The sequence below is a fragment of the Quercus lobata genome, chromosome 6, assembly GCF_001633185.2.
Source record: "Quercus lobata isolate SW786 chromosome 6, ValleyOak3.0 Primary Assembly, whole genome shotgun sequence".
In the NCBI taxonomy this organism is placed as follows: Eukaryota; Viridiplantae; Streptophyta; class Magnoliopsida; order Fagales; family Fagaceae; genus Quercus; species Quercus lobata.
The window spans coordinates 50,808,325-50,821,710 of NC_044909.1; the positions used below are offsets into that span (position 1 = coordinate 50,808,325).

The 13,386-nt window shown below is 34.9% G+C and overlaps 3 protein-coding genes across 5 annotated transcripts; all 3 read left to right on the forward strand.

The window, feature by feature from the left end:
• Positions 1 to 611: 611 nt before the first annotated feature.
• LOC115994729 (receptor homology region, transmembrane domain- and RING domain-containing protein 1) lies at positions 612 to 5,086 on the forward strand. Of its 2 annotated transcripts, none has more exons than XM_031118958.1 (6): positions 612 to 833; positions 1,047 to 1,265; positions 1,780 to 2,175; positions 2,789 to 2,886; positions 4,077 to 4,144; positions 4,786 to 5,086. In XM_031118958.1, the coding sequence occupies exons 1-5, from the start codon at positions 713 to 715 to the stop codon at positions 4,098 to 4,100; spliced, it is 858 nt and encodes a 285-aa protein (XP_030974818.1). In that variant the 5' UTR covers positions 612 to 712; the 3' UTR covers positions 4,101 to 4,144; positions 4,786 to 5,086. The 2 variants fall into 2 exon arrangements, with proteins under 2 accessions (XP_030974818.1, XP_030974817.1); XM_031118957.1 differs by lacking the exon at positions 4,786 to 5,086 and adding an exon at positions 4,450 to 4,719 and having other exon boundaries at positions 613 to 833.
• A 979-nt stretch (positions 5,087 to 6,065) lies between these two features.
• Positions 6,066 to 7,749, forward strand: LOC115994730 (thiosulfate sulfurtransferase 18). Of its 2 annotated transcripts, XM_031118960.1 has the most exons (7): positions 6,066 to 6,238; positions 6,376 to 6,456; positions 6,575 to 6,655; positions 6,828 to 6,907; positions 7,024 to 7,094; positions 7,245 to 7,298; positions 7,549 to 7,749. In XM_031118960.1, exons 1-7 carry the CDS (start codon positions 6,222 to 6,224, stop codon positions 7,636 to 7,638), a joined length of 474 nt encoding a protein of 157 aa, XP_030974820.1. In that variant the 5' UTR covers positions 6,066 to 6,221; the 3' UTR covers positions 7,639 to 7,749. The 2 variants fall into 2 exon arrangements, with proteins under 2 accessions (XP_030974820.1, XP_030974819.1); XM_031118959.1 differs by having other exon boundaries at positions 6,224 to 6,456.
• A 605-nt stretch (positions 7,750 to 8,354) lies between these two features.
• LOC115994728 (zinc finger BED domain-containing protein RICESLEEPER 2-like) lies at positions 8,355 to 12,344 on the forward strand. Its single transcript, XM_031118956.1, has 4 exons — positions 8,355 to 8,978; positions 9,805 to 11,940; positions 12,043 to 12,139; positions 12,253 to 12,344. The coding sequence occupies exons 2-3, from the start codon at positions 10,605 to 10,607 to the stop codon at positions 12,126 to 12,128; spliced, it is 1,422 nt and encodes a 473-aa protein (XP_030974816.1). The 5' UTR covers positions 8,355 to 8,978; positions 9,805 to 10,604; the 3' UTR covers positions 12,129 to 12,139; positions 12,253 to 12,344.
• Positions 12,345 to 13,386: the final 1,042 nt, after the last annotated feature.

Consider the following 13,386-nt stretch of genomic DNA (forward strand, 5'->3'; position numbering starts at 1 on the left):
ATATTGGTTTTGACAAGTTAGTCCTTTCTTGGCTTTTCTTGATAAAGTCTCATGAATAGGTACTAGTACAGAAACTAAACAGCTTGTAAATAATGTAATTCTTCATGCATAATTTAATGATTCAAATTTCTCCTACTTCATCTCAAAAGTTATCTTCTCCTTTTTTTTGGTAAAATTTAGTTAATTTCCATTTTCTTCTCATTTTTTTTCTCACACATTTATCGATTATGTTTTCAACTCTATATATATATATATATATAAAAAAAAAAAAAAAAAAACCTACTCCAACATAGTCAAACAAATTGAGATCCAGTGCAATTAACCTTCTTCCTCTCACATCATTTTTTCTATTAATCTTACTTTTTAATTTTTTATATTCATTGGGTAAAATTTTAATTTTAATTTTTTTACAATTTTAAATCACAGCCACGGCCCACTCGTAATAATTGGTGCAATACCTGCTCCTGATATCAATCTCAGTCAAACAATGTTTGCCGACCCCACCTTTTCCAAACTAACAATGTCCTAATTTCTAACATCATCCATTTTATCTATTTATTATTTATTGTTTTTTTTTAGTGTAAATTTTTTTTTGAATGAGAAAAATAAAAATAAAAAATAAAAAAACAGAAGTTGTGTACTGTAATTGTTGTCATTGTAAATTCTGGACCATCAAAACGAAAGAAACAGAGATAGCGAGAGGGCCGGAGAGATGTGGGAAGCGTTAATCGGATTCTTCTTCGTGTTCGTTCCATACGCAATCCCACGCACCTCTGCTACTGTTTCGATCGATTCGTTTTCCACGTCCTTCCCCGACCTTCCCGCCAAATCTGGTAACTTCTTTTTCTTTCTTTCTTTCTTTCTTGTCCCTGTTTGGTTGCTGAGAAAACCTAAAAAAAAATTCAATTCCATGATTCTGAGTCATGACTCATAAAGTAAATGCAAAACCTTTTTCTTTACTTTACTCGTAACCTAATTTCCACTTTTTCGCTCAATTCAGAGAGCGCTCTCTTAATTCATATCCAATTTTTTTTTTTTTTTTTTAGCTGTTGCTGTCAATAGGTCTGGTACATGTGGAGCACTGTATGTAGCAGATCCTTTGGAGGCTTGCTCTTCGCTTCAAAACAAAGGAACTGAGCAAACGAGATTGGCTTTGATAATTAGGGGTGGATGTTCTTTCGAAGATAAAATCCGGAATGCACAGAATGCCGGCTTTCGCGCCGCAATTGTTTACAATGATCAAAACGATGGAAGCTTGGTTTACAGTGAGTCAGCTTTTCCCCTTTAAATATCTATGTTTATTGCTTCAATCGTTGGATTCCGCTTTTGATTGGTAAATACACAACATATAACTCTCTATAATTGTCTGGATGATGGGTGCGTTTGTATAAACTGTTGGAAAAACTATGAGGAGTTATGGTTGCAAAACAGAGTTTTGGGTTTTAAAAACGCTCTTTTAAGCTATCAAAACGCCTAATCAAATGGACCCGGTATATTGCACAAATTAAATGGAGGTTTAAACAGAGTGTTAGAATAATGGTTAAATGATTAAATTTAGTATTTTCTAAAAGTTTAAGGTTTTGGGTCAAGTGGTAGTTTATCATGGTATGAGAACAAGTGGTCATGAGTTTGAATCCTATCCGCTCTTCTTCCCATGTAAGACTTGAATTTTTGGGACAAGTGATAGTTTATGGATGTGCAGCTATTTCAATTGAAAGAAATGGAGAAATTGTAGTGTTTCGCGTATTATAATGTCTTGCTGCCCCCTTTTGTTTGCAGTGATGATACACCCGAACAACATTACAGTGCATGCGAGTTTTGTTTCTAAGTTTGCTGGTGAAATCTTGAAGGGGTATGCTGAAGAGGGAGAAGTCAGATGCTGTCTATATCCAAATCATTATGAATCATCCTGGACGGTGTTGACAATATCTTTTATCTCGTTTGTTGTCATATGTGCAATCGCGGTGTTTGTCTACTTTGCACCCAGACATTGGTCGTCTTCACAAGGAACACATTTTCGCTCTCAAAGAGTAGATGCTGAGATGGTGGAAGCTCTACCCTGCTTCACGTTCAGCTCTGCTCATCCGAGGGATTGCCTCACTGAAGACACTTGTGCCATTTGCCTTGAGGATTACAAAGATGGGGAAATTCTTAAAGTTCTCCCCTGCCGACATGGTAGGACTTTTCTCACATGTTTAATATTATAGGCAATTACAATAGGGTTACAGTCCCTGTCTTACACTACAATAGGGTGCTTGTAGATGTTTTCATATAGTTCTTTTCCCTGCATATCTGGGGTATCTATAAAGTTCATAGGCTACCTTGGCAGGTCATGATGCTCTTGAGACTGTTACAATCTAAAAAGTTAGGTTATGGAGCAGAAGTGCTGCATAGTTTTACTTATTGAGCTTGTATGTTGACAGCTGGAGCTCTCACTAGTTGTTACAAATATAAGAGTACCACTTCTAGGTCCAAGAAGTAAGAACTAAAAGAAGCTTTCCAATGAAAAAGGAATAAACCATTGCTCTTATGATGTCATTGAACTACCATTACCATGTATTTACAAAAGTTCAGCTGGACAGAAATATTATGCCCTTACTGACGCGCACATGGACACTGGTTTATGTTTATCACATGATTGTATCTTAAGCTGCCATGTGCTTTTATTTTTTAGTGGAGATCATTAACAATATAGTATTTACTCCATCAAAATTAAGTGCATTTTATATAACATCATATATCTAGACATCTAGAGAGATATAGTTATCAACTTGAATTCTTATTGCAGGATTTCATTCAATCTGCATGGACTCATGGTTGAATAAGTCGGGTACATTCTGCCCAGTGTGCAAGCATGATTTGGCAACGAAAGTTGCATATTCTGATGTAAGCAAATACCAGTCTTAGTTTTTAGTTTTTAAAGGAGCAATGTTAAATTACTTTGCTGAATATTTCAGGCAGTAGGTTACTTTTTGATTGTGGTACATACGTGTTATCTCTATTTGGATCATGATCTGTTGCTAATTTGAACTGTTCACAGAATCATAAAATTTATCTTGAGTATAATCTCTCTGCAATTATTTTTTTCATAAATCATGGGGTGCTAATTTCAAGGCCTGGTTACTCTATATTGCATGCTGGTCATACTCTCTTTTCTCATGCTCCCACTCCAGTCCTTATTTTGTCAATTCAAATGTGAATGTCATCTTGAAACTTGTATGGAAAAGTTTTGAGCATGGTCCTTAACTGTTAGATGACTTGCACAACCTGGCATGAGAAGATGGGGAACATTTACTTTGCCTACTCAGTAAAACCTGGTGAAATATAGTTTCAGCAAGATATATCAAACTACTCAGTCCAAGCCTTTCATTGAATGATTAATTGAGGTCAAGAGGCTTGTGATTTGTTTATTTATTTATTTATTTTAAATTTGGGCACAACTACATAACTCTTAGGGTGCTCATAAATGCATGAGTTGAGTGCTTATAATATTAAACGAGCCATTAACTTAAGAACAGGATGAACATTCTTGGTTTCTGGGTTAATATTTATTTATTTTTGCAGTTATCCTACAAAAGTCTTGCATGTTGTCCTTGCATGCTAATATACTCTTGGTCCCAGCAAACAAGTCTAGAATTTTCTTCATGCCAGCCAGGCTTGGCAATGGAGATTTCAATCAATTATAGATGATCACTTATAAAAATGAAACTAATGATAGTATATGTAGTAGATTTTGTTTACGGTTCACAACCTTGATGGCAAGTGGGAGTTTGAAGAGTTTTTCCTTACAAGGGTGGATGATCCATAGTTGGCCTCCCTAAGCAATAACTTTAATGCAGGAAGTGCTTGGCCTTGTGGATCAATATGGGTGGCAGGTCTTAGATTTAAAAATGTGTGGTAAATGTGCTTGCCTTTTAGGTGGACAAAACTAACGTAATTTATGCCTATATTCCCTCATATTTTGGGATGAAATGTATCCTGTTCCTACATTTCTTGCATACTCCTGGTCAGATTGCTATGGCATTATGCAGAATGCAGTTTGTTCTGATTAAAATTTGGTTGTTCTCTTCTTGCAGGTGAAGAAAGGAATCAGGGTATAGAATCAACAAATGGAAATAAGGATCGGTCTAGCTCTTGACATTAGGTATGTAGTTTGTTTTTCCCTCTGACTTCAAAATTTTGGGGACTTCCACTCAAAAAGATGGAAAATGTGCAAGATTTTCACTATTCACCAGCCTTCTTTGCATTCTGAAGTTGAAACCAATTGATCTCTAGAGATATTTTCTCTGATCTGAATCAAGCTAATCTGCATCGAACTGTTAAAATGCTAGTCACTTTGAATACTGGCCTGAGGCTTGTTCAGATTTTTTGGTGTGATTCTATGTTAATCTTGTTTCCACAGCTAAGTCCATCTTTTTCTTTTCTATAATTCTTTTTTTAATATTTCAGGGTGCTCTCTGTCTAACTAGGGCATTTCATGAAGAACATTAGAAGCTTCCTTAGTTCTTCTCAGTCTTTGAAGTCTTGAGAGAAATTTGGGATGATGTCCAAGAGTGCTTTTTTATATGATCTGGGTTTTAATCCACAAAATTGTACAGGATACATTGTCATTTTATGCATGTGTGTTATACATACATATGTGTGTATATTTGCGTGTGTTTCTGATTGACATTTTATGAAAAAAAATAAATAAAACCATATGTAAACCATTATATTATCCAACTTAACAATAATTTTTTATCATATTTTTGAATGACCAATACTACTATTGCACTATATTGATAGGTGATGTAAATATCCCAACTGAATTGGCCGAAAATGGTTGATATCCATGCTGTGGAGGCCAATGAACTAATTATGGATTGCTTTATAAGTGGTTCAGCAGAAAACAGAAATATAAGAGAGCTTGACACAATGATTGCTTTTCATGGGTACTCCAAGGAGATGATTCACCAGCTCAGTCCCAAGGCTCAACATTCTTATGATCCCTTAGATTTATCTAATTCTGTTTCCAAGTTATATGTAAGCATATTGTAATTGACTACTATTTACAGGAGTTGTTTCCTTTGCTCACTTTGCTTCTAAACTTGCCGCATAGTGCTGTTTCCTGCTAACTTTCATCTGTATGACGTTAATCATGAATCATGATTTTCACACCCTTTAAAATGAAGTGGAGAAAACAAAGTGAATTTCATAAGATTTTTGTCTTTAAAAAGAAAAGGGAAAAGAAAAAAAAAAGGTTTTAATGGGTCGCATGACTTCAACACCAGTTTCTGCAAAGACAGAGTCTAAAGAGCATCTATATTGGAATAAGGCTAAAACTTGTTACGCCTTTGAGTACTCACAAGTGTTTTTTACAACTGAAAATTTAGGTTAAGAATACACGTGTAAAAAATACTTTCACTATGCGGGCTTTTGGTACAAAAATAAAGTACAAGGAAAATTTAATTTATTAGTAATAATAAAAACACGACTTTTGTTACAATTTATCTACATGGTAATTTGTGAGTGGTGGAGTTATAGAACCATATGAACCTACCATTTTTACTAAACAAATCGTAACAAAAGTGTAGTCGTAGCATTTTTCAAAATTTACAAACTACATGACACGGATGTTTATTAATTATTGTAAGTGGTAACTACACCCTCTAATGCTGATGACATGGTGATTGCTATAATATAACTCTTTATTTATTTATTTCTTACTTTACTTTAGAAGGAGATGCGTGTCTAGTGCATTAAGATTTCTTAATACGAAGAAGTTGCTGTCTGACATTATGTATTATTTTTATAGTATTACTCAACCATTATTTTGAACAAAATGTTCTTGTCAAAAGATTTATTTATTTTTGCTTCACTAGATTTCGTAACTACAAATGCTTCGGCGTACAACAATACAACATTATTTTAGGCCCACGCTTTTAGTGGACTTCGAGTCAGTCCCAACTGTACAACTACTCCAATCAAAGCCAAGCATTTTCTCGTGCCCCACGTGGCATGATTTCATTGGACAAAATATACGTACCCGGAACTTTATTCCTTATCTATATAACAGCACATTAATTTCTTCCCACAGAAAGTGAATTCCGCCACCGTGACCAGTTAGCTCAGCCCACGTTTTGTAAATTCAGTTGACTTTCCTTTTGGCAAAACAGGCCGACAGCCCCTTGGTCTAGAACGTGAAAATCCAAGCTATATAAACACCATTTCTGATATTATTCATGGGCTCTTTAGAAAGGTCTATTTCATTTCTCTTTGATACCACACATATAAAATTTTCAGAACTATATATTTGACTGCGAAATTTGATATGGGTTTTTCCTGGGCTATGTTCTCTCGTGCTTTGTTTCTTGTTCTTCTTCTTACATTTTGTAGCTCGGGAGCAGAAGTTGTCACCGTTGATGTTCATGCAACTAAGGATCCTATCAATTCTGGCCACAAATATCTGGATGTTAGGTAAGTAAAAGGGGCTCTTTGTTTTTGTACTTTGATCCATGCATTTCTTCTTCAAATTACTGAAAATACTTGTCTCTCGTGTTTTGTTTCTTCTTCTTCTTCTTCTTGTATTTTGTAGCTTGGGAGCAGAAGTTGTCACCGTTGATGTTCATGCATCTAAGGATCTTATCAATTCTGGCCACAAATATCTAGATGTTAGGTAAGTAAAAGGCTCTTTGTTTTTGTACTTTGATCCATGCATTTCTTCTTCAAATTACTGATACTGTAGATGTGATTTAACTGGATTTAAAAAATAAAAAAATTAAGGGTCTTAACTTTAAAGTTCTGTTCATTCTAAAAGAAATTTGAAACTTTATTCAAATTGTAAATAGGACTGTGGAAGAATTCAAGAAAGGGCATGTGGGTGCAGACAAGATCTTGAACATTCCTTACTTGTTCAATACACCAGAAGGTAATTTCAATTTCTAACAACGATAAGCCTCTTTATATGGGTTTTTATTTTTTTTATATTGTTTTTGTTTGAAAATTTTTTAGTCAATAAACAAATGATGAAACTTTGACCTTTAGGTAGGGTGAAAAATCCTCAGTTCTTAAGCGAGGTTTCGTCTGTTTGCAACAAAGAGGACCAAATTATTGTGGTAAATTATAATGTTTCTTGATTTATATTGTATTAAATAGTATAAAAATGTAATAAAAAAAAATTACCTTTAATATGGTCCAAATGCTTGCTATCAAATATCATGGCCATGTTCTTATCTTATCTCTTTGTTGATGTTATCTCTGCATAGGGTTGTCAAAGTGGGGTCAGATCCTTGTCTGCAACTGCTGATCTTCTTAGCGCTGTAAGTCTTATATGAAAATTAAATTGATCGTATCTTTCAATTATTAGCTGGTCAGATTTCATGCTTAATTAATAAAAAAGCTACTTGAACATCATAATTTCCGCAACAATTTTAAGAATTTCTTCATCTTTTTTACAATTTCTTCATCATTTTTTTTGTTAACTGAACAATTAAAGAGAAAACTGAGGGAATAAAAGAAAGGGTAATTCAAAAAAAAAAAAAAACTAACTTGTAGTAAATGGGATTGCAGGGATTCAAGCATGTGAGCAACATGGGAGGAGGCTATCTCGCCTGGGTGGAGAATGGGTTTCTTGTGCAAAAGCCAAACGCTGAGCTGTGATTTCTATAATTGTATAAAACAACCATAATTTGCAGCCACGAGCAAAACATTGCAGAATATGTATGTTTTTATAAGAATAATTTCTGAGATATGTACTTAAATTTTTTTTTTTGAGTAAATAGTATTATTTATTAAAATACACATGAAAATAGTAATATTAGTATTTTAAATCGGATTTATAATACATTATATAACCAAAGTATAATTACAAAAAAGTCTAACATTTGTAATTGTAGACTGAAATTATAGACAGCGAATACTAGTAATTAATTTAGTTTTGCATGTTGTTAATTATTAATGCGTCAGGCACTTTGTTATCAATATTGTTTATATCTAACTTTATGGTTTTACCGTTTTACACTTTTACTATTGGCATCTTGGCCAGTGGTATTTCGGCTTAATGGCACCTCCGCTAGTAAATATATATAATTTAGGGTTGTCCAGCGGTTCTTTGACCTGTCCAAACCGACCCGGTCCGACCAACCCGCATCCCAACGGGTGAACTCGAAACCTGTAGTGAGTCGGATTCGGGCGTATTTCTTTCAAAACCCGATTATTCGGGTCGGGTAGCGGTTTAAGGAAGAAAAAACTCATATTACCCGACCCGACCGATATTTAAAAAAAAAAAGAAAAAAAAAAAAGGAGTAATTTAGCACTCAGTTTACTCGTGAAGACTGAGTCACTGAAGAGTGTTGTCCAGGACTGAAGAGAGGAGACTGATTGGACTTAAAGCACTCAGTTTTTTTTTTTTTTTTGTTTTACACGCTAAGTCTCAAATCAGCCTACTTGCTCCTGAGACTTTTACACACAAAGCAACCATGGTCGTGCGATTTGAGCGTGATCAACGGTCTTGATCCTTATGAAGATCAACAAAATCATTCCAACACACAAAAGAAAATCAAAGAAAATCCCACAAAATCTCTCTTCAGACTCTCAGAGGTGCAGAACGGCTAACCCTCACCTCACCTTAAATCATAATAAAAAATTTCCACTTCCCCAAGCCATGGCCGGTTACCCTCCCTCAGCCTCAAGAGGCCCTCAACCCTCATCTCTTTCTCTTTTAAATAAATCTGATTTTTCTCTCTATTCCACTTTTCTCTACTCTCTAGTCTCAAGGGCTGATTCAAAATCTCTCTTTTATTTTGAAACACTTGACTTCACTCCAACTCTCCAAGTCTCCAACGGACCAAACACCAAACCTTGCTGGTTCTCATCTTCACACGTATCCCCGCTGAGTAGAGGATCGGAGTGTTATCGCTAGTCCGTCGCATCAAGGGCACCATCTGCCGCCTCTTAGCCTTCAAGCACGGCGACCATGGTTTCGCTTTCCTCGTCAACAGGTTCGTGTCGCTCAAACAACCTTAAAAATCTATTCTTTCTCTTTTTTATTAGTTATTTAGATTCTTCAGTTCTGATTGTTTTTTAATGCTTTTAAGATTATTTGATTGCCTTATTGTATAAAGAGTGGTGAGGATTTAACGAATAATACAGACACCAAACAAAGTTTGTAACTTTTTGAAGTAAAAAAATATTTGAGGTGACGGATTGTGATTAGTGCACCGTTACTTTTATTGTACATCTGCAGTGAGTTTGAGCTCAAGCACCTCCTTTCCATGTAAGAACATTGTGATGTTGAGGAAGTTTGTTCAAAAACCATTGGCTATGTGTAACTAAGCAAAGTAAAAAAAAAAAAAAAAAAAAAAAAAAAAAAAAAAAAAAAAAAAAAGAAAAAAAAGAAAAAGAAAAAGAGAACTAAAGACAATGAGAGTCTCAGATTACTTCAACTGAAGTTGTGTCTATGATCTGGTTTTATTAAAAAAAAAAAAAGATTTGGGAAAATGTTTTGGGCCTCCATGTTTTGAACAAGGACAATTTCTTTCAAATGCTTATAGTTATATCAGTTCTTAGTTTTGTCTTGACTCTTAAACATGCATACTTGCAATTTAAATGAAATCATGAAGTGCCATGTAATTTACCTTGATACAGAACACTGAGTGTTAAATGAAATCAGTACTAGTGAAGTAAATTCTTATGCATAATGATATTTCTTATTCTACAAAGCTCTAGTGTATGTGATTTTGCCCTTTAAGAGGTCAACTACAATGATCTTTCTTAGTATTAGTTTTTTTATGGTTGTTTGTTTATGCTTAAATTTGATGTCTTTAGGTCATGGAACCCTCTACTGATGCCCCCCCTTCCCAAACAACACCCGCTGCCCAAACTGGACCTGCTGTCCAAGCTGAACCTGTTCCCACTCCAACAAATGCTGAGGCACTTCCACCTAGACCTAGTGATAAAACCAAGGTGAGTGAGATAGCTGCTGATTGTGGTAATAATAGGAAAAAGTCTATTGCTTGGGATCATTTTGAAAAAATAAAAATGAGTGAGGGTCAATTTAAGGCTGTTTGCCATTATTGCCAAAAAACTTACCGTGCTAATAGTAAGGGTCATGGTATTACTAATTTATTGAATCATACACCAAACTGTGTTAAGAACCCTAATAGAGCTTCACTTAAAGGGCAACAAACCTTAGCATTTGAACCCAAAATGAATGGGGAGGAAGGGTTTAAGCTTGTACCAACAGCCTTTATTGTTGAGGCTTCTAGGAAGGCACTCGCAGAAATGATTATAATAGACGAGTTGCCTTTTAGGTTTGTTGAAGGGTACGGGTTTCAAAAATATTCAACAACCTTACAACCTAAGTTGCAAATTAGGGATATCCCATCTCGTCAAACTGTGGCTAGGGATGTGATTAGCATTTATGGTGTTGAGAGAGAGAAACTAAGGGAAGCCTTGAAAGGTCGTAGGGTGTGCCTTACTACGGACACATGGACTAGTATTCAAAATCTGAATTATACGTCCATCACATGTCATTTTATTGATGATGATTGGAACTTACATAAGAGAATTTTAAATTTTTGTCAAGTGGAAGACCATAGGCGGGAAACTATAGTAGAAAGATTGAGATGTGTCTGCGTGAGTGGGGTGTTGATGGCATATTCACCTTGACAGTGGATAATGCTTCCTCTAATGGTACTACCATTAAATTTTTACAAACAGTAACTAAAGATTGGAAGGGGACTGTTTTAGAACATGAGTTCTTGCACATGAGGTGTTGTGCACATATCTTAAATCTGATTATGGGAGATGGTTTGAAAGAAATTGATGCGTCCATTGCTAGGGTGAGTGAAGCGGTGAGGTATGTGAAGTCCTCACCAAATAGAAATCAAACTTTTAGGAGTATTATGGAGAGATTAGGTATTGAATCCAAGTGTTTACTAAGTCTTGATGTACCAACTAGGTGGAACTCTACCTATCTCATGTTAAATACTGCTGAAAAATTTGAGAAAGTGTTCCTAAGAATGGACTTTGAGGACGATAGCTATTCTTCATACTTTTTGAACAAGGAAAATAGTGGTGGTTTGGGATCTCCTTATGGGGTTGATTTTCAAAATTGTAGGACATTTATGGGTTTCTTGAAACTTTTTTACAATGCAACAAAAAAGTTCTCCGGTCCTTTGTATGTGACTTCAAATACCTTCTTTGATGAGATGTTTGTGATTCAAGAGAATATTGCTCATTTAATTAAATCTCAAAATCACCTCTTGAAAAACATGGCAACTAAAATGGAAGCTAAGTTTGAAAAGTACTGGGGGAAAGGGGATAAAATTAATAAGCTTTTGTATGTGGCTGTGGTGCTTGATCCAAGGAAGAAAATGAGGTTTTTGAAGTTTTCTTTTTCTGAAATTTATGGGGATGAAGTGGCTAATGAGATGGTTGACTTGGTGGGGAATTTCATGGCTAGGTTGTATGATGATTACTCTAGGGTTGATTCACCAAATGTGGTGCTACCAAGTGAGAATGAGAGGACACACATGGAAGGTGATACAGTTGGTTGTAGTGATCCATATGCAATGGTTAATTCACGATATGAGCGGTTTTTAGAGGTTGAGAAGTCTATAGGGTGTAGCAATGAGATGGAAAAATATTTGGCTAAAAATTGTGAGAGTAGAAGGGATGTGAAATTTGAGATTTTGGGGTGGTGGAAAGCCAATTCAGATAGGTACCCAGTGCTGTCCAAAATGGCTAGGGATGTGCTGGCTGTACCTGTTTCTACAGTTGCTTCTGAATCGGCTTTTAGTACCGGAGGGTGCATACTTGATCCATTTCGAAGTTCACTCTCCCCTCTCATCGTTCAAAATCTTGTTTGTGCTCAAAACTGGCTGCAAGCCCATGTCCCAATTTCTTTTCGCAAGTCAAAGGACGAGATGGAGGCCTTGGAGGATGAATTTCATGAATTAGGTAATATGTTTAACTTCCAATCTTCTTGTCTACTAAGTGTTATTAAATGTGTCATATACTTAAGCAAAATTTAATCTATTGTCTCAATTTTTTCTTTTCTAGTTTTAAATCAAGCAACAACAGCAGCAAGTTCTAGTTCCTGTTCAAACAAAGGTGGTACTCGTACCACAGTCAATATTGATGAATGATCACTAATTGGGTATGTTTCTGCCCTTATAATTTTTGTTCATATTGGTGTCCCTTTTGGTTATTCTGTAGCTCTTATTCTGTCTTTATATAGTATTGATAAATATTTTTCCCCTTGTATTGTAGGAGGATGGAAGGTCGCCTTTTGTATAGGAGGCAGTTCTTATTTATATAAAAATCTCTCTCAAATTGCAACAAGTATATACAGTTAAACTAGTCAATGAGAAAGTATGAGTTTTTTCTTTCCTAGAATCCTATCATCATAGAATTCATAACAGTCAAGCTCAAAAAAAAATCTTATATTGCATCATAAAGGAATGTTTCAAATAATTATATTTTGGTAAGGGCCAAGCAAAATTCAGAAAGAGAATTATTCTAATACTTGGAAGGGATAAAATGTCTCAAAACAGCATATAAAAGTATCATATGTATACGAAATATTCAAACCAGCATTTGAATAGAAGCATATACAAACTAAGCACTAGTTTATATACCCAATTATAATCTTTATTGCTGCATATAGATGAGAACCTTTCATGCTATATCACATAAAAAATATCTACATAAAATGTACATCGAAATTCCAGAAACATATAAAGATCATTCCAAGACCAAAAAAAAAAAAAAAAAAAAATGTAGAGTCACCATGTAATACACTAAAAGAAAAGGGAAAAAAAAATGACATTTTTCCATCCTAACTATACCCCATTTTACACTTTGCCCCATGAACCATCAAAATGCATGATTTAACCCCCAAAGTTATAACTTTGTGATACTCCCCTTTTATCTATTTTAAAGTCTAATGGAATTCAACATTAAAAGACCAACTTAACCCTCCCTCCAAAACAGACAGTAGAGAGTAAATTGGTCCTTTAATGCTACATTCCATTAGACTTAGGGTTCGTTTGGGAATAATTTATTTAGTTAAAACTGAAAACTTTTTGTTGAAAGTGTGCTAAAGTATGCTTGTACCTTAAAAAAAAATTGAAAATGTGAGAAAATGAGGGAAAAAGTGAGGTTTTAAAAAGCTGTATATAAAAGTTAAAAGTTGAGTTTATAAGCTCATGCCAAACACACTCTTAATTGAGAAAGTGACTAGAGGGGCTAAAATGTTACATGGGCTTTAGTTTAGGGGGCCGATCATGCATTCTTGAAGTTTAGGGGGATAAGTGTAATTGGGGTAAGTTTAGGGTGGAATAGTTTTTTATTTTTTTCTCCCAAAAAAATACCATGTGATATACTTTAATACTTATTAAACAA